The sequence below is a fragment of the Anabrus simplex genome, chromosome 6 (genome assembly GCF_040414725.1).
Source record: "Anabrus simplex isolate iqAnaSimp1 chromosome 6, ASM4041472v1, whole genome shotgun sequence".
Classification (NCBI taxonomy): domain Eukaryota; kingdom Metazoa; phylum Arthropoda; class Insecta; order Orthoptera; family Tettigoniidae; genus Anabrus; species Anabrus simplex.
Window position 1 is genome coordinate 270,695,286 of NC_090270.1, and position 20,584 is coordinate 270,715,869.

Sequence of the window (20,584 nt, forward strand, 5' to 3'; positions counted from 1 at the left end):
AACCATATTCAGGGCTGCCGACAGTGGGATTCGAACCCACCATCTCCTGGATGCAAGCTCACAGCTGCGCCCCCTTAACCGCACGGCCAGCTCGCCCGGTCAATAAAGGTTTAATAAAAAATTCTGGATAAAGATATTTTTCCCTTTACAATTATTTTATCACTGCATTGTCACCTAGTAAGTCACTGCTGTCCATCTGTTTATTTCAAATATTTTCTGCTTTTGTTAGTTTTCTTATCTGGAGCATTTTTATGATCAATGTTTTGTCTTGTTTTTTAATTCATTTGCTCATGGCAGAAATTTAGAAAGTTTGCTTAAAATTACTTCATGAAATGAAATAATGGGTTCTTCTGAAGTCTCCAATAGGTATTTAATATCAGGGCAGTTTGCTCTCAAATGCTCTGTTGACTTCCTATTTATAAGGTCATCCAGTAAATATTTTATTGTAAACAATATTGTTGTTGAAGTTTTCTTGTAATATAAAATACCACTGCATATGTCCTCAAAGGTGGATTGGTTCCCCATTAAAATCATCAAACTCTACAACTATCTAATTAATTTTTGTTCTGCTGTAGCTGTCTACAGCTGAAGAGTACTTCAAAGTTATTTAAAAGGAAATACCTCGGAGAACTGCAGCACATATGTCCCTGAGCTCTGATTCTGAGAAACTTCGACCCTGGAAATAGAGGAAAAAAATATACAGTACAATAACCAAATATTAGCTTATTATGATTGTGCAAGAGATGTTACAACATTGAACCAATTACCGTATTTACACAAATAATCCCTATCGTTGAATAATCCACTCATTCTAATTTTGGGAGAGAATTTAAAAAAAAAAATGTTTTATTTACAAGAAATTAATCCTATAATGATGTACTCCAAAACTAAATACAGTACCAACTTTGTTTTAAGAAAAACATCATAATCTTTGATCAGAATGTTGCCTATGTGCTGTAAGTAATGAGTGTGCCTGGTATTAGCTGTATACAAATTTCTGCAAAATGCCTGGCAATTACTATTTGCTTTTTGAAGTCCCATTTTGTTTTCTGCCAGTCATGAGTACAACTTTCTCTGAGTCCATACATTCTTCTGTTGTGTGGTTTCCAATGTTCTCCGCATCCTCAGTAACCCTGAGCTTATCTTAGAGGAGAACGAGTTTTTATGAGAACTTGAAACCAAAGTGTGAAGTGGTTCACACTTCACTTTTAACATTCTGCTGACACCACACAGACTAAGGCTGGACAATGCTGTAGTATAATGGGATCCATTGTTTGAGGCAAATGGGTACCAATCCTAATTCAAATAATGCACATACGGCTTTCCTTTGTTAAGTTTGAAAAGAAAAAAATGCAAAGTATTCACATACCCACAGTTTTCAATCAGTCTAATAATTTAGTTGATTCATTTGCTAATGGGTATGAATCTATACAGGGTGAGTCTAAACATTTGTAACAAACATTAGGAGGTGATTCCTGGAATCAGAACAAGAAAAAATGTCCCAGTGAACATGTGTCCTAGAATGCATTGGTATTGAGGTACAGACACTATACATGACACTACCATACTGACGTTTATGTCATCCTTCATCCATTTAGTTCACCGACGAGGTCATATTTGGAAGAGATCACATTAGTGAGCATTTAAAAATTCCCATGGTACGGTTGTCACTAATCATGAACAACACTCTGGATGCAATGTGTGGTGTTGTATAATCCATGATCAACTGATCAAATTGCTATCCTGATGACTAGTGAAGGTATTTTAAGGTGCAACACCTTTCCAAAAGTATAGCTATTTTTGTTTAGACAGGTCAATACATGTATTTGGGGACATTAAATAAAGCTAAATAAACACAATTTGTTGCACCTTTTTGTAAGATTACTACATTTTGACACCTTTTCCCTTCTATTTCATGCTTCAACACCTTTTCTCCACACCTTTATCTGCATTTGTAAAAGATTATACAGAATATTTTTTCTTTTCTTGAACAGAATTTTAAAATGTTGTTTAATCAGAAGTCAACAACAGTCAATAAGTAAATATTAAAACATAATTTATGGCAACCACCAGTAATTCAAATTCCAGCAAGAATGACCAACCTGCATCTATGAAATAAAATTTAAAATGATGTTACAAAAGTTCAAACTAAGTTCAGTTATTATTGGCATGAATTTAACGGTTCCACCCATCAACTGTGTACTCTCTTGTTTGTTGTGTTAGTGTTTTACCAGTCCAACCCTGAGAGCTTTCTTCACAATACAAAATCATGCCAAAGGATAAGAAGAAGTTGTGATTCAGAGTGTGGAAAACATTGATGAATGTTAGGGAGAACCATGATGGATTTGCTAAAGACAAATTTGAATTAAATTTGAAGAACAGTCTAGATGTGGAAACCTTTGCAACTTTTGACTGAACTCCCTTTGTGAGTGGTTTCTGTAGATGTTGAGTGGAGTTTCTGTATATATAAGGATCTACTGAGCTCAAAGCACCAGCAACTTACTGTCAAAAACATGTTGTGTGTAATCCAATATAACAAGTTTATTAATTATTACAACCCAGGAAATGGGATAAGGAAAGTTCATGAAACTGGTTTAAATCTTAATAATGTGATTTCATCAACACCTCCCCCCACCCTTTTCTGACCGTACTTTCCACCTTAAAATCCTTTCCCTAATGATGACTGAATGGACCAGCATATCTGATCTTCTTGAAGGATATACTGCCTGTACAACTGGTCCAAGTGCCCCTAGCAATTTGCTGCGCCATGTGTTTCATGTATATTGGGGCTCTAGAGCACTTCAGTTTACATGTATGCTGGTTTCTGGACAACATCTTCGCACGACAGTGGATCGGGCATTGAGGTCAAGTGTATTCATCAGCCCTATTTCCTGACTTAATCCGTTGGAAATGTTATTTGTGCGGACACATGAAAAGTGTGATGTGTGCTTCTCTGATTAACAACACTGACCTGGAACAGCATATCAATAATGCCTGTGTAGCTTATCAACGGAACCCAGATATCTTCAAGTGGCTTTGCCGGCCATGTTAAGGCTGTCCATGGTGGACGATTTGAGCATCTCTTGTGATGTGGCTAATGTATGTCCTGAAGCTCCATCAAATGTAACTCAGTACCAATGCATTGTAGCACATATGTTCACAAGGACAATTTTTTCTTATTTTGATCCCAGAAATTACCTTCATCCCCACTCCCTGATGTTTGTTACAAAAGTTTAGATACACCCTACATACAAGGTATTCAATTCAAACACATTCAGATGTAGGGCCATTATCGAAAAGTTAGTTATAAATATATTAAAGTCAAGCTGCTGTACTAGTCATTACTGAGGCTTGTTTTTGTACAATTGCAGCAACTATGCCGTGTAGCAATGGTGAGTGGCAGCAGAAGAGACAGAGTTATACTTCGTCAGTTTTAGGAGCATTGGATATGGTAGGCCTTTCAGCCAAGTGATATTAGAGCATCCAGTACCTAGGGAGTTCTCCTTCCTCCTATATGACTCCTTTTCCCGTTACACATCCAAGTGCTCTGTTCTTTCGCATGTTTCTTCCCATTGCGATAGTAATTTTCATTATCTTCCTGATCACATAGTTATGCACCTTACAAAGACAATCACAACTATATCCTTATGACAACTTAACAATATTTCTTTGTCAGTGAAGTTCCCTATTGGTGGAATTGGCAATAAAAATCAAAATTAGTGAATATCTTCATCAGGGTTGACTCTATCGGAAGAACTCTTATGATATAAAATTTTAAAAGTAAATTTGAAGTATCAGCCACAGTCAGTTACCACTGATCTGTATTTGGGGTTGTCACCAGGTGACATATTCCCTATCATTTGTTTATCTAGTCTTCTCCTAAATGATTTCAAAGAAATTGGAAATTTATTGAACATCTCCCTTGGTAAATTATTCCAATCACTAATTCTTCTCCTATAAATAAATATTTGATTCAATCTGTCCTCTTGAATTCCAATTTTATCTTCATATTATGATCTTTCCTATGTTTAAAATTCCATTCAAGCTTATTTGTCTACTAACATCATTTTACACCATCTCTCCACTGACAGTTCAAATCATATCACTTGGACAAGCAGCTCGTATCCTTATTCACAAATTTTTTGCCCCCAAATTTGCAATACTACTATTTTGTCGGGAATCACCTAGAACAAATCATGCTGTTCTCCTTTGCATCTTTACAGTTCTCAAATCAAGTAATCCTGGTGTAGATCCCATACGATGGAACGAAAATCAAATTGGGGTCCTACTAGTCTAAAACAGAACCACCAGGATCAGTAAAATTGTCAGTGCCCAAAAATATTGACAGTAATACTGATCGTGTGTGGACTGGAATGACGGAATGAAGGCCAGTACTGAAGCAGATCCGGATTTCCTGATCTGTGAGTGTCAGTACTGTAGAGCGGTGGGGATACTGACAGTTATACTGACCGTGTGAGTGCGTTTGTTATTATTTCTGTCAGTATTAACGGAGCAGCGATGGACAACAGATGTGTTTCTCACCAAGGGTAGAGGTGCTTGTGGAACCGCCAAGTAGGCCTATTGCAAAAGTTTATCGAGCTATATGAAAAGCTGCCAGAATAAACGTAACACAATACTTCACATGTTTCCACACCTGCTGTACTGATGAAAACTGGTGACATTATAGCGTAAAACTTTAAATCTTCAAAATATCTACCAGTTGCAAGATACCTCAAGGTAACCGCTAATCTCTCTGCCACCAATAAAAAGATCTGCATGTTTGTATTTTGCCTTATTTAACCCTGGATTACTAAGCTATCGTCTGCCGGACGACGTGTGCGGATATTAGTAGCTCCCCCTTCCTTTGTGTGAGTCCTGACCTTGTAGAGAACAGTTGTGTCACCGTACGTTGCTTCATTCCGTCTCTACGGGGACCCCGTCGTCTGAGGTACGAATGCTTAGTGACAACGTTACTTTTATATTTTATACATAGTGGAGCATTCATTCATTCATTCATTCATTCACTTATTTATTCATTCATTTATTTATTTGTTTATTTATTTGTTTATTAATTTATTTATTAATCCTTCCATTTATTTATTTATTTATTTATTTATTTATTTATTTATTTATTTATTCGTTTACTCTGCATATTCTAAAAATAAACAATAGCTTATTGCACACTATGTCAATGAGTACTTCCATTATTAACATCGGGATACATAATTTCATTGTTACGTTCGCATTAGCTGTAATTGTGTGCTGAAATCGGGAATCCACTCCAGAAAATTGAAATATATTTCAGATGGCAAAGAATATCAGAGATAACCCACACACAATACTGCAACTTCTGACAGAAGTAGATGACACTGGCGACAACACAGCAGTAACTGGAGAGACGTGCAGTGAACCGGAGGATGGCTTTGAAGAGGACGACATCGAATTAACTGACAGAGAATCTGACCCAGAATATAACCCACAGTTAGATGATTCCTATGATTCTGACGAGCCAGGAAGAAAGAGAAGACGTGATCGTGAACCAACATACTCTGATGAGGACCCTGATTCAACTAATAGCAATTCTAACCCGATTGTTTCCAGTGCTAGGCATCTGAATGTTGTAGTCCCTAATAAGACCAATCTACGAGTGAGAAATAAACACAAATGGTCAGCACTTCCATCGAGAAACCGTAATACCCGGACACCCGCCAGGAACATAATTCATATAAAGCCAACCCCTTTAGGAGAAGCCAGAAATGTTTCAACACCCATGGAATCGTTTTCTTTATTTCCCGATTTCATTTTAGATAAACTGGTACAACACACGAATGAGGAAATACAAGTTCAGAGTTGTAACTATGCTACAGCTAGTGCAACAATTTCTCAAACAAGCAGGGAAGAAATCAATGCTCTTTTTGGTATACTTGTGTTATCAACGGCCATGAAAACCAATCATCTTCCTACAAGAGAGATGTTTGATCCAAATTTCTGTGATTACAGAAATAAGGCAACAATGCCAAGTGAGCGTTTTGATTTTCTGTTGAAGTGTCTTAGATTCGATGATAAATCTACTAGGGTAGAGAGACGAGTGAGTGACAAGTTTGCAGCCATTCGAGAAGTATGGGATGAGTTTATCAAAAACTGTCGAGACTCATACAAGCCAGGAAGTTACACAACCATTGACGAACAACTCGTTGGATTTCGTGCACGATGTCCTTTCAGGATGTACATCCCCAACAAACCCACAAAATATGGAATTAAGATTATTATGTTGAACGAAGTTGGGACTAAATATATGATTGACGCTAAGCCATATCTGGGAAAAAATTCGAATATGTCTGGTCAACTTCTCGCTCATTATTTTGTAAAAGAACTGACTGTGACCATCCATGGTTCGAATAGGAATGTAACCATGGATAATTGGTTTACCTCCGTCCCACTGGCTGAAGACCTTTTGAAACCACCTTACTCTCTGACATTTGTAGGAACAATTAGAAAAAATAAACGTGAGATACCTCCTGAGCTCCTTGAAGTGAAGAAGCGAAAAATCGGCACGTCAATGTTTTGTTTTGATGGACCAAAAACTCTTGTTTCGTACAAACCAAAGCAGGGGAAAGTCATTGTTCTGCTATCCACTACTCACGAGGACATAGAAATAAGCGATAACAGTAGAAAACCTGCAGCAATTGAATTTTATAACGAAACAAAAGGTGCAACAGACTCTTTCGTACAAATGTGTTGCAGCATGAACTGCAGTAGAAAGACCCAGCACTGGCCTCTGTGTGTATTCTTCACTATGATCAATATGTTCTTAGTGAATGGATATATTCTGTTTTGCCACAACATCCTCTGAAAGGGAGAAAAACCTATTTCGAGAAGGGCATTCGCGCAACAGTTAAGCGGTGACCTGATTAAACCTCATCTCCAGCTCTGCCTTACGCAACCAACTTTGCAGCAGTCATTACGTGGTATGATCTGTGAGATTCTGAATGAAAATCTTATAGTACACAGGCCAGACCAAGAACAACTTGGTAAAAAGAAAATATGTGCATTTTGTCCCTCACAGCTACGAAGAATGACATGGTTTTATTGTACTGTTTGCAATCGAGCCATGTGCAGTGACCACCGATCAACAACGTGTACTGAGTGTTGAAATGACACGAGTTTGTGAAAAATGGAAAAATCTGTCTGTACATAGAATGTATTATGTGCTGGGTTAGTTATTAAATTTTAAATAAAGTAATTGTAAGAGTTATGGAAGTTTTTTTTCCGTAGTCTCGTAGACGAATGCTTAGTGATAACGTACTTCATAGAAGAGTTTAGTAATCTAGGGTTAAAAAGACTCTACCATTCCTAGTAATTTCACAAAAGTACCCTCACTCATTTAGAGATAGTTCTGATAATCTTGTTCTTCGATATATTATATTTCTCTCAACAACTTCATACTTCATATGAGAATACTCTTCTCTTTTCCTAAGCCAATTTTAACCCATTGTTTACATTTAACACTATGTTTCGTGCAGAGTGCTAATATAATAGCTACACATGACTGTCTTTTACGATCCATTTGATAGAATACCGCAATTGCATGTTATAAATCTCATTCCGTATTGACAGTTATTGACTTTTTATTTGTAAAGTGATAATACCGTAATGGTAAGCAAGTGCACTGGTACTGAGCAAAATATTGACAGTAATAATGATCATGTACGGTTGCTACAATATTGATGCGTACTGTCAGTATTATTGACTCAGTATTACTGACCATGTAGGGTCTGCTATATATTAATGAGGAATAGTGCATGAATGTGCAAAAGTTTTAATTGTTTTACTGTAATCGTTCACTGATCTTGTTCCTTTTCTGCACCACTGAATATGGTACACTTAGTGCCACACAGTTTTCATCTGGTTCATGAAAGAATCTTCTTGTACAAATTTCATGATGAAATCCATGGACTGCTAGCCTATTCATGATATGTCTCAGTTCAAGTTTGTTTCTATACATTCTCGACTCAACATGGCATCCTTTTCCTTGCCCTTGCTTTTCTTTCAAAATGTAGTCATTTATATGCCCTCTTAGTTTTGTTTGAAACAGTTCTGAATAAAGCCAACCATTTCAAAATATCAGTGAGGAATCATTTCAACCCCTCTCTTAGCCCCCTTCTTCTTTTATTATCATAATGCCAATATCCCAGAATCTAAGGTAATACAATTGTTTACATCAGTGGAACGGAACAAGGAATTATCTTGCAGATTTACTGTGATAACATCCAGCAGGCTGCATATTTCAAATATAGGCTAGTTCATTCTAGGGCCTTAAATCATGGTCTTCTAGTTTTCATCCTCAAGTCAAAAGTTTAAAATGACCTGCATTTGGACAACTTTAGTACTCTGACCTTCCTCTAAGACCTAAGACCTCTAAGTCCAGTTTAGTTATAGACACTTTTTCTTATCTCTGTTTAAATCAGTTTAATGCTATCCCAAATTTTCTGAATCACTTTCTTGATTTGGTTTTCAGTAACTCCAGCTCCATTGAAGTAAAATCTAGTAATGAAAGCATTGTCCCCCTCGATAGACACCACCCAGCTTTAGAGATTTCTTTACCTATAAATGAGCTATACAATTCCTTGCCTGCTGATAGTTTTTATTTTGACTTTTTAAATGGTGACTATAATGGACTAAATTATTATCTGTCACAGTTCAGCTGGAAGGTAATGTTTCAAAATGTATCAATTGATAAAGCAGTAGAAACCTTCTATTCAGTACTACATTATGGCATGGAACTTTACATCCCTATACAGAATTTTAAGACTCCCAAATTCCCAAAGTGGTTTAATCATAAATTGAAGTCACTGATTATTGAAAAGAAGAAAGCACATAAGCGATACAAAATATCAGGTCTCAATAGTGATTATCAGCATTTCTCGAAATTAAGAAATGAATGCAAGTGTGAATCTAAATCTTGCTATACAATGTATGTTTCCAACTGTGAACGAAGTATTACTTCCAATCCACAGAAATTCTGGTAATATCTAAGTTATAAAAGGTCATGTAATAATATTCCTTCAACAATGCATCTTAATGAAGTTACAGCAGATACTGGAGAAAATATTGTCACTCTTTTTGCTAACCACTTTTCATCTGTTTATTCTTCTTATCAGAATAGTAGTAGTATGTCATATGATTATCCTTTCTCTGTCAATCTATCAGTTATAAACATTAGTAAGGCAGAAATTTACAACAAACTGATATCTCTGGAATTAAAGAAAACTGTAGGACCTGATGGTGTTTCAACTTACCTGCTCAAGTACTGCTCATTTATTTTATGTGAAGCACTCTTTTATCTGTTCAACTTATCATTAAACCAAGGTGTTTTTCCAGTGGAATGGAAGAAAGGATTTGTTAGTCCAGTTTTCAAAAATGGTGATAAAACTGACATAAAACAATATAGACCAGTTATAATTTCTTCTCATATTTCCAAAATATTTGACTCAATAATTCTTGACAAAATCACACCTCTCTTTAGAAACATCATCATTGATGAGCAGCATGGATTCTTTTCAGGACGGTCAACCTGTAGCAATCTTCTTTTATTCTATCAGTTCCTCTTGGATGCAATAGAGAACCACTCCCAAGTGGACTGCATTTATACAGACTTCTCAAAAGCTTTTGACACTGTCGATCACGATATCTTGCTGCAAAAACTAACGGGCTACGGAATTAATGGGCCTCTCCTCTCATGGTTTGAATCATATCTTAAAAATTGCCTGCAGATTGTTAAAATAAGGAATCATTTTTCTGCGCCTATTATTGTTACCAGTGGAGTTCCTCAAGGGTCTCACCTTGTGCCCTTACTTTTTACTATCTACATAAATGACATTAAAAATATACTTAAGAATTCTAAATTGCTTTTGTTTGCCGACGATGCAAAAATTTTTATGCAAATGAATTGCCCACTTGATTGTTTAAAACTTCAAGAAGATTTACATCATCTGGAAAAGTACTGTATTCAAAATGGGTTGAAACTTAATCATGAGAAATGTAAAATAATATCGTTTTTTAAAAACAAGAAGAAAATATCATTTCCGTACAAATTTAGTAATAACAACATTCTACCTCCTGTCTCACAAGTTAATGACCTTGGTGTTTTATTCAGTTATAACCTATCATTTAATGAACAGATTGAAAATATTTGTAAGAAAGCATTTCAAAGATTGGGTTGCATTACTAGATATTCTAGGGAATTTTCAAACTTAGCTACCTATCGATTGCTGTATGTATCTATGGTACGCCCTATACTAGAATACTGTACACCTGTTTGGAACCCTTCTCATCAGACCTCTATCCATAGATTAGATTCAGTACAACATAAATTTCTTCATCTATATTCTTTTAGAGCAGGATTCTCATATGATAATGTTGATTATACATCCCTACAACAGTCCTTAAATCTGCATAGCCTGTCACAACGCCGTGAATTATTGGATACACTCTTCATTTTTAAATTGCTTCATTCCTTAGTGAATTGTCCACAACTCCTTGCAAAAATTAATGTACATGTACCAGACAGACGCACAAGGTTCAAGAATACATTGTCTACAAATTGGCATAGAACTAACTATGCATTCAATGGGCCAGTTGAACGAATGTCAAGATCTCTAAACAAAGTGGATATTGATATATTTAACTGCTCATTGTCAAAATTTAGAACTCATTTACATAATCTCCAGAACTGACTATTACTTTCCTGTGCTTACTTGTAATATAACCTGTGTATATATCTGTACATATGTTCTACTTATACTCCATTGAACTTTCTTTTTACTGTGTTTTGTATTACTTTTGTATTACTTTCCTGTGCTTACTTGTAATATATCCTGTGTATATATCTGTACATATTTTTTCTACTTATACTCCACTGAATTTTCTTTTTACTGTGTTTTGTCTATACTTCTCTACTGTTATGTAAAATGGTATTTCCGTTAATAAAGTATTATTATTATTATTATTATTATTATTATTATTATTATTATTATTATTATTATTAAGACCTCTTTCGATTTCACTAACAAAACAAAATGGACATCCACGATCATTAAGAGAGCCAAGAGATGTTCAATTTTGTAATTTTGAGGGGTAGAACTGGAAGATAAGCAGAAAGCCAGCCAGTTAATTATAGAGAAAGAAGTGATAAACTTACATCTTTTAGTCCTCTGTATTTGCCTAGTATTTGTAGTTTCTACAACCTAACAGAGACATAAGAATTCATGCAAATCAGATGATCCAAAAAACAAAAAGCCCTTTCCTGGACAAAATAACCAATAGACTGACATTAATTTTATTTACATAGATTTAATTTCCAAAATAATTTCCATCATTTTCTCTTTTTTACAGTATTTCTGTTGATTCCAACTTGTGTTACCAGGTATGTTTTGTGTTGGCCACAACTAGTGTATCTCTGAAGTATCACATGATTGGTTTCTGGTTCTCTCTTTCATTAATTTTCAAGAATTCAGGAAGAAAATTTTGATCAAGTTTCATTTTGGTTAAAATGTATATAATAACTTAGGAGAGATAACTTATATTCCTGTGCTGCTACTGTTTGATTAAATAAGAGCTGGATGGATCAGATACTGACATCAAGAAACAGTGCTCTCTTACCGGTGGGCCAGGTAAGCCGTGAAGACCCGGCTGACCTCGTTGTCCTGATGGTCCAGGTAGGCCGGGAGGACCCTCCTTTCCAGGGATACCCATAGTACCAGGCATACCTTCTGGCCCTCTCTCACCTGCAGCACCTCGCTCGCCAGGCTGAAATGATCACAAATTAGAATAACTTTTAGTACAGTTCACCTGTTTCTATGGATATAGAGACCAAATTCTTGGGTTAGATTGATTTATTAATTGCAAAGAAACAACAGTAATATACAGGTACTGAATAAAAGCGGTCATTTATAGAGACAAGGAATAAGAAAATCATCAGTAATATACAAGTGTTGGAATATGGGAACTTACAAAGAGTGACAAAGAAAAATAAATACAAAAATAAAGAAAACGTAACAGTAAAGAAATTCTCAACAAAGCCACCAGTCATAATTTCATATCTAGAGATCATTGCCAGTCCAGTGCTGAGGGTGCTGATTAATGAAGCCATCAACTGTCCTTGTTAATTTCTTAACCTTTTCACTCTGGCAAAGTGAGAGTGGATCCATGGTCTTGAAGATGTGTGTCTAGTGTGCCAGACCCTGCCCACTGTACAGGATATTTTCTTCTCTCTGCTTTCTCATTTGCATTTATTTATGTTGTTAAGACATGGCAGGTTGACTATGTTTAAAAGAATATGTCACCTGTGGCATGGAAAGGGACCCGAAATTGGTAATGGAAATTTTACAGAAGAGCTGAACAAAAGTGTCTGGGGTGTAAAAAGTGTATTTCATGTTTTGACCTCTTGTGCTACCTATAGTCTTCTTAACAAACTAAGTTATGCAGCAGTTTGAGTCTTGACCACTCAATGTCATGAAGATTTTGTACAATTGGTAAGAAAACTAGTGAAAGCCGTAATTGCATTTTTCTCAAAATACAGTTTACTTAATAGCAACAGTCAATTAATTATCTCATGAAGTATTGCACCAAGAAGCATGAACTCTGTTTTAAAATGCTCAGTATCTTTGCCAATTTTAGAATCACAAAAATCTCAAAAATGAAAAATCTGACTTTAGGTCCCTTTCTGCGCAGTGGGTTACATACAATAGTCCAGCCAAATATATTTGTGTATATTTTAGTCAATTTTATTCATGCAAAGCTTCCCATACTTTCTTTTTAGATCCTTGGCTTCAGACATGGGATTAGCAGAGTTAAATCTTTCCCATCTTCATTTTCTTCAAAGTCATTATTTGATATTACAATAAGAAGTCTTTTTTATGGTATACAGTTTCTCATGCATTATACGTACATAATGCGTTGAAGCTTCCTATAGAAGTGCTAGTACATTGGCAGTGAACAGCAATTGCTGAACAAATTACAAGCATGAAGGTTTTTTGAACCCTCATCTTCTAACTGGTTGCCCTGACATCTCGTGACTCTACTAGTAACTACAGACACACAAGACACCAGCTAGATATCATGAAGGTCCAACTTCTCAAACAGTCTACGAGAGCAAAGCACAGAAAAGTAAAACAACACACAACTGTTATAGCAGGCTCTGAGTGTGTGGCATCGCAGTCAATGGTTACCCAGCACGGCTCTCTCCTGACAGCTACAGCAGTCCATCAGTGTGAAAAGGTTAAGGGACATTCATGGACTATGTGATCTACAATCTGCTCACATGACCCACAATCACATACTGTTGTATAACATGACATTAAATCTGGCATGTTCCATTCTTATTCTGTTCAGCCTTGACCAGTCCTTTTCTTTTGCATAAGATCCAGGTATAACCACTGCTGGGTCTTGGATATTATGATGCTTTTAGGTGTAGCCTTCAGCATCTGGCACCATTTCTCCTTCATATATATAAGTTATCATTCATATGACTGAGTGAGATGGGTTCTGGGATTTGAGGCAATTCAGGGGAGGATCATTTACTATCTCATGGATTGGGAGATTTTGTGGGGAGTTAGGGAGATGTGATTTTCTCCATTCCCTTATAGCTGTTTCATGTCATCTTGGTTGTGTGGCAGAATATTGTTGATAGGGGACAGATGTTGATCTTTTAGTTATTATTCTCATGGGACAGTCTTCCTTGTACAGACACTGTGTTGTTGGGCAGCGGCGACACAGTTTTCCACAGCAGGGTACACCATTGTCAAAGTCTCAGTGCATACAGTAAATGTGTCAGCTCTGCTCCCCATGAGGTGTCAGCTACTTTCCTTATGATTTTATTGTGGATCTTTAATTTCTGGCTGGTATTGTTTAGGTGATTTTTGTAAGTCAGAGGCTTATCCAATGTAACAACAAGGTATTTAGGGTTAAAATTATATTTGACTCATTGATGGCAATAGTTCACATGAGCTGTTGATTTGTGATGGGTTAGCTGAAAGAATAAGAATGAAGTGACAATGGATAAACATAACAAATTGGATATTTCCTTCATTCTTTGAGTACAAAACAAATTAACAAGTTATTTCTACAGCTATGACACGGCCTCCTGGTTATGAGTGGTGTGGCAACCTACATCATCATTGTTCCTATCATGAGTGTCATCCAAGAGAATCTGGCTTCAGTAGCTCATTTAGCTTCTTCATAGCCCTTCAGATGCAAATCACTGAAGAGTACTTTCAGGAGTGTATTTCGCGATCTTCCGTAAGGACAATTACCAACAATTTTACCCACCGATATATAAGATATCAGACCATCATGCTGCAATTTTTACCCTAGTCGTGCTGATCTCCTTTGCTTAATTTCATTAGATAGGTTATGTTTTTCTCAAACTCAGCTTCCTTGTCCAGCTTATTCTTTCCAAATGACACAAAAAAGGGCAAACAACCAGTTAAATTTATGAATGAATAAGAATAGTATTTGGTGTTAATTAGACAAGCAGAGGGAAAGAGGAGTAAGGATACTGAAGGATGGGTATGGTCATTTTACTGTAAAGAAAAAAGAGGCAAAAATGGAGTGGATATAATGTTGAAGAAGGATTTTTTTTTTTTTTTTTTGTAAACTAGGTCCTCTTCTTTGTCCATTTCATTTGAGATTGACTCTCCTAGATTGAATTCACCAATTCCTCCCATGCTAGGTTGTTGTTGGTTTATTTGAGTTTCCCGCAGGTATTTCCAAGTTTTACAAGGTCTTCCTCAGTCTCTTGGGCGCGTTCTGATTTCCATTACTCTCTAAATCATATGGTCTTCTGGGCTTCTCATGACATGGCCATACTATCTTAGCCTGCTCTCAGAAAGTTTGTCTGTGATGGACCTGACTTTCCCCACAAATGTGATCATTTTTCACTTCGTCCAATAGAGTGACTCCATCAGACCATCTCAGTAACATGTAGCTTATCCACAGGTTGCTTGTTTACTGGTCAATACCCCACACTGTCAATATGATGGTCTTATTACTATTTTATAGACTTTACGCTTTATTTCTACAGGAATTTCTTGTCATGTAGTACTCCAGACAGATCACTCCATTTCATCCACCCACATTTTATGGGGTGTGTGATGTCTGTGTCAATTGTTTCATCTTTCAAGATGGCTGATCCTAGATATTTAAAATCTTTAGATTCTCTGAGTGGATTTTTCTGCACGTGTATGTTACTTTGATTATGAGTGTTGGTTAAGTTACAGCATATGTATTCAGCTTTCTGTCTGCTGAACTTCAGACCACCTGCTTCTAGATTTGCTCTCCAATGATCCAGCATCCTCTGCAGTTATACTTGATCTTCACTTATTTGTAAATGAAATAAAATAAGTAAACATTAGGAGGACTACACTAACAATTTAAGACAAGAAACTGATTTCATACAAACTCACTTGCAAAGAAATTTGAATCATTCTGAATACTGTCTGCCTTGTAAATACTAACCATTTGGACACCATCTGGATTTTCCTGTACCACAAATACATGAAGCCCAAATAGAATGTCAGGTTAACAGTCAAAGGGCATCTTCAGAGTAATCATCATTATCATTTCCCCTTGTCCAGCTCCTGCTGGGTTGGAGTATTTATGGCACTTCTCCATCTTCCTCTTTCCTTCCACCATTCCTCTTCCATGATCTTGTCCCAGTCTAAATTTCATCTTCTTATGCTGTTCTTCACTGATTCAATTCTCTTGTTCTCTTGCCCTCGCACTTTGCCTCCAGCACCTGTCTTGGAATTCTATTCTCCTCCATCCTCTTTACATGTCCAAATCACCTTAGTTTATTCTTTTCAACTCTCTCATTTAGCTTTCCTATCTCAACTTCACTCATTCAGTCTTTCCTTGTCTTTCCTATCATACTTCTTAGGAATTTCATCTCACTGGCTTGAATTCTCTTGCCTGCTAGTCAAAGTCCAAGTCTCAGCTGCATAAGTCAGTATGGGTACATAGTACATTTTGTACATTATCTCTTTACTTTTTCTTGGTACTTCTTTGCTCCAGACAAGTTTTCTTCAGAGTAAATAAGTATAAAAACAGTGTTGAAGTGAGAAAGGTTTTGAAAGTATTGATGGAAAAAAATTAATATTCAAATATTTTTAGTAGCATTTCAAGTGGAAGGAATTAGAAATTTGCTAGTTCTCATACGGATTATCTGCAAGAGTACAATTACTCGAGAATATTTAGTCACACGAATGCATAATGCACAAATTTAAATTACAATGCCTCATGGTGCAATCATAAAGTGTGAGACAGGTGTGGAAAGGTCCAGAAATTAAGTAGAAATTGACACCAGTATGATAAATATGGCCTTCTCTCTCCAATAGTTGAAGAATGTCTGAAATAGTAGGCCGATAGAGTCAGCTTATATTAGCACATGGAGAAAGGAGAGGCAGAGGGAAAATTATGACACATTTGCAGATTCACTCGGTGAAAAACATGCTGGAACTTTGGAGTAGAGTCTAACGCCGATGACATAGTCTGGCGCGCTGGCACAGACGAGAGCTGGCAGTCTCTCCATACACACGACATGGAATGCAGAGGCAAAAAGCTGGATAAGGCGGAGGTAAGTCGAATTTGTTACAAGGTGCTCAAATACATCAGCCTCCTGTCGGTAGATTTATTGGCGTGTAAAAGAACTCCAACAGGACTAAATTCCAGCACCTAGGCATCTCCAAAAACGGTAAAAGTAGTTAGTGAGACATAAAACAAGTAACATTATTATTAAATTTGAAGCGTACTGTCAAAAATTAAATTTTTTTTGCTAGTGGCTTTACGTCGCACCGACACAGATAGGTCTTATGGCAATGATGTGATAGGAAAGGCCTAGGAGTTGGAAGGAAGAAACCATGGCCTTAATTAAGGTACAGCCCCAGCATTTGCCTGGTGTGAAAATGGGAAACTATCTTCACAGCTGCCGACAGTGGGATTCGAACCCACTATCTCCTGGATGCAAGCTCACAGCTGCGCGCCTCTAACTGCACGGCCAACTTGCCCGGTAAATTATAATTTTATTTATACAGAATAATAGAGACAAGAATGCTATAAATGCCATGGCATTATAGATGGAAGGCAGTGGAAGAAGGATGGACTTGCTCATGAACAGAGTATGACAAGAGGACCTGTACTGGGTTGATACAATAAAATAGAGAGGAGTGATATTTTCCCTAATGTGATGAAATAGCCTACTTACAAGACCTGGAGGTCCTGGTGGCCCAGGGGATCCTCTCACTCCCACTGACCAAGTGTTTCCTTCTGGTGAGATGCTGTTGATGACGTTGCTGTCGCCTGGAGGTCCTGGTGGGCCTGGAGGACCACTGGGGCCTGCTGGCCCAGGAGGCCCTGTAAAGCCTGGTTGTCCTACAAGACCTGGAGATCCAGGTGTGCCTGGATTACCCTGTATCAAACAGTTCATCAATCACACAGTGAGTACACTCTTGTCCAGAACAGTGACAGTGAGACAAATCAAAAAGTTGAAATTACCGGAGGTCCAGGCAGTCCTCGAGATCCAGCAGGTCCTTGAGGCCCAATCTCTCCCTGATCACCCTTGTGGCCTGGCTTGCCCAAGGGACCTTCTGGACCTTGTATTCCAGGTGCACCCTGAAACAACAAAATAATATTATGCCAGGATTTAGGATAGAATATATACATTTTTTTAAATACAAAAAAGAAGTGAAAATTGCAAATAGCTTGTGCAGCATACCAATTCATTACACAGAAGGAATAAATTATGTAACTTACAACTTGGAACTTCATTACTTTCAAAGTTACCGGATTATGATCCCAAGTTGATAATTTTTTACACATTCATTCATTCATTCATTGGCTTGACAGCCCTTTGTGGGCTTTGGTCTTCCGCAGAAGTTTCTGCCAGTCTTTCCTTTTCAGTGCCATGCTCCTCTAATTCTTAATTCCTAGAATCCTGCATTCATCCCATCTCAATTTCAGTCTTCCAATTTTTCAGGATCCTTCTAGAAATACATTAAATATCTTCTTTGTCACTCTGTTGTCATAGGCACACATCCAGTCAACTATAGTATCTTGATCTTGATGACTTTAATAACAATGCTGGGTTCATTAAATAGCCTATTAATCTCTGACTGTATCACCTTCTCCACACTGCATTTTCTTCTATTGGCCCAAAAATGCATCTCAAAATTCTTCTCTCATAGATACCAAGCTGTCTTTTATCAGATTTTGACAGAGACCACGTTTCAGAACCGTATGTTGGTACAGATCTCACTGCGACCTTGTAGATCATTATTTTTTTCCTCTTCAGTAATCAAGAATTCAATGTTTTGTAAGGCCGTAAAAACACCTATTTGCACAGAGAATCATTTTGTGGATTTCATCACTAACATTATTTTTAAAATTGACCTCTGATCCCAAGTAGATGAAACTACATACAACTTAAAATTTGTATGAGCCAATTTCAATGTATGGAGATCTTTCTGCCATTTTTCTTAGTCACAGGCATATACAGTACTTAGTCTTACCTTCAATGATGTACAGATTCATATTTATTGCTGTCTTTTCCAGGTTAGTAAAGGTCTCTTTCATAGCTCTTGGTGTTCTTGGTATGACATCAATATCACCTGCATACCTTAAAATCTGGATTGATTTATAGAAGATAGTGCCTCTGATGTTAGTGCCAGAATCTCAAATCACCTTCTGTAAAGAAATATTGAACAGAAGACAGGCCAGGGAATTTCTTTGTCTAACTCCACCTGTAGTTGTTACAGGATTTGACAACATATTTTGAATCTTAATTTGAGACTGAGTATTTTCCATGGTAGCTTTTACTAACAAAATCAGTTTTTGAGGAATGTGCATCTCCTGCATTGCCATATAAACACAACTTCTATCAGTACTGTCATATGCCTATCAGAAGTCAATGAACACTTTTTTTGCACATAATGCAGTAATGGATGATCACTTTCAATCTAAACCTTATGCTATTTATACAGATTTCCATCTTTTCATTCATTGTTTGGATATTTACAAAGTCAGTTTCACTTCTACTTCCCTTTACTTCCTACCTTCAGTTTCATCTCAACATTTTATTTCTGATTAAACATTTATGCATCATTTCATACATGAACATCACCAGTAACTCCATTTAACCAACACTAGAACAGTTATTAGAGTGATAAGTGATTTTGTTAGTAGCAACATGCTAATGTTATCTCTTCACTTTTCTTGGAATTAATTGACAATTGAATTTACAGTTTTCTAGGAAGTCCAGACTCCAGACTCCAGACAATAGCAATAGAACACAATGCAGGGATTGGCTGGTTGGCCTTGACTAGTGCCACCGAACTCCAAGGAATTTATTATTTGTGAACTGAGAGTGGATTTAGGGTTCTTCTGCCCCTCGTTCAGTAGGTTAGCAAACCCTATTTGCTAACATGGCAGGACTGGGCAGTCAATCTGCCACTGCTAAGGAGAGTCTTGGAGGGGTGTGCCAATTCAACTGATGAGCCCAAATGGCACATCGGGGTGAAAATCTGCAAACACGCATGTAACCACCCAAAAGCTGGTACTATTTCTGTGATTTTGAGTTCTGCAGCCATGAAAGCCTTTTTTGGAATTATATTTTCATTTTTTTTGGAAATGGAGAATTCACTTCTCATTTAGCAGGTTAGCAATCCCTATTTGCTAACATGGCGGGACCACGCTGTATCAGTTTATAAGATGCATATAAAATTATCTTTGAGGTTGTGTGTGTAAAGGGGGGAATCTTTGTTCTGCAATTTATTATAAATAAAACAGAATCTTGGTTCTGCGCCATAAAATGGTGATGAAGACTGTTTGAATATTCTATAGCAGGCCTGGCTATTTCATTCTTATATCTTGCTGATGCCAGAAGGAACCCTTGTTTCCGGTGTTCTGGAGAACATCAGAGTGTGGGAATGACATCAGAAAGAACCCTTGATTATAGTGTCCTGGCAACCACCAGAGGGTGTGAGAATGTTTCACTCTCATCTAAGAAGATGCAAACACTACTCTGGTGAAATTCTGCATGTGATTGATCGATTGGTTCCCTTGTTTTGGAGGGGTGCTGCGTTCAAACTGGGGAGTTTATATCCTAAGATGGGAATTAGCATCTTGCATGCTGATCTTGGTTCTCTGTCAAGGCAGGCATGTCCGTTCTGAGTTCTCGCTCCACCCAGGAAATTCTGGCCCAGGTAACAGGATAATGTAAATCTTCTTTTCTTTAACATGTCTTTATCCTTTTCACTTGCAGGAATTTGATGGGGAGTCTAGCATCTTTGATGATTTAATTTAATTTCAGCAGTTTTGTTTGTCTATTTCCAGTAGAATGGGACTAGCCCAATGCAATAAGGGAATCGTAAATTCCAAAATAAGTTTGTAATTGGATATGCTGCCACCTCACAGTACATATCCATTATGGAAGTAACTGCATGGTCATGTTTTTTAGAATCCTCTTGATGTCCGTTAGCTTACTTGTATTTTCTAATTTGCTACTGTTAACCTTTGTTTCTAAAGTTTAAAT

At 37.0% G+C, this 20,584-nt stretch overlaps 1 protein-coding gene across 1 annotated transcript in view; it reads right to left on the minus strand.

Annotated features, from left to right (window-relative positions):
- Positions 1-20,584, minus strand: part of LOC136876443 (collagen alpha-1(IX) chain) — a 407,441-nt gene that overhangs the window by 37,876 nt on the left and 348,981 nt on the right. Inside the window, exons 16-19 of the mRNA XM_067150419.2 lie at positions 17,551-17,667; positions 17,261-17,464; positions 11,662-11,808; positions 622-676 (exon numbers count right to left, since the gene is read on the minus strand). Of these exons, the coding sequence (XP_067006520.2) occupies positions 622-676; positions 11,662-11,808; positions 17,261-17,464; positions 17,551-17,667 (523 nt within the window). The remainder of the gene's footprint in view (positions 1-621; positions 677-11,661; positions 11,809-17,260; positions 17,465-17,550; positions 17,668-20,584) is intronic.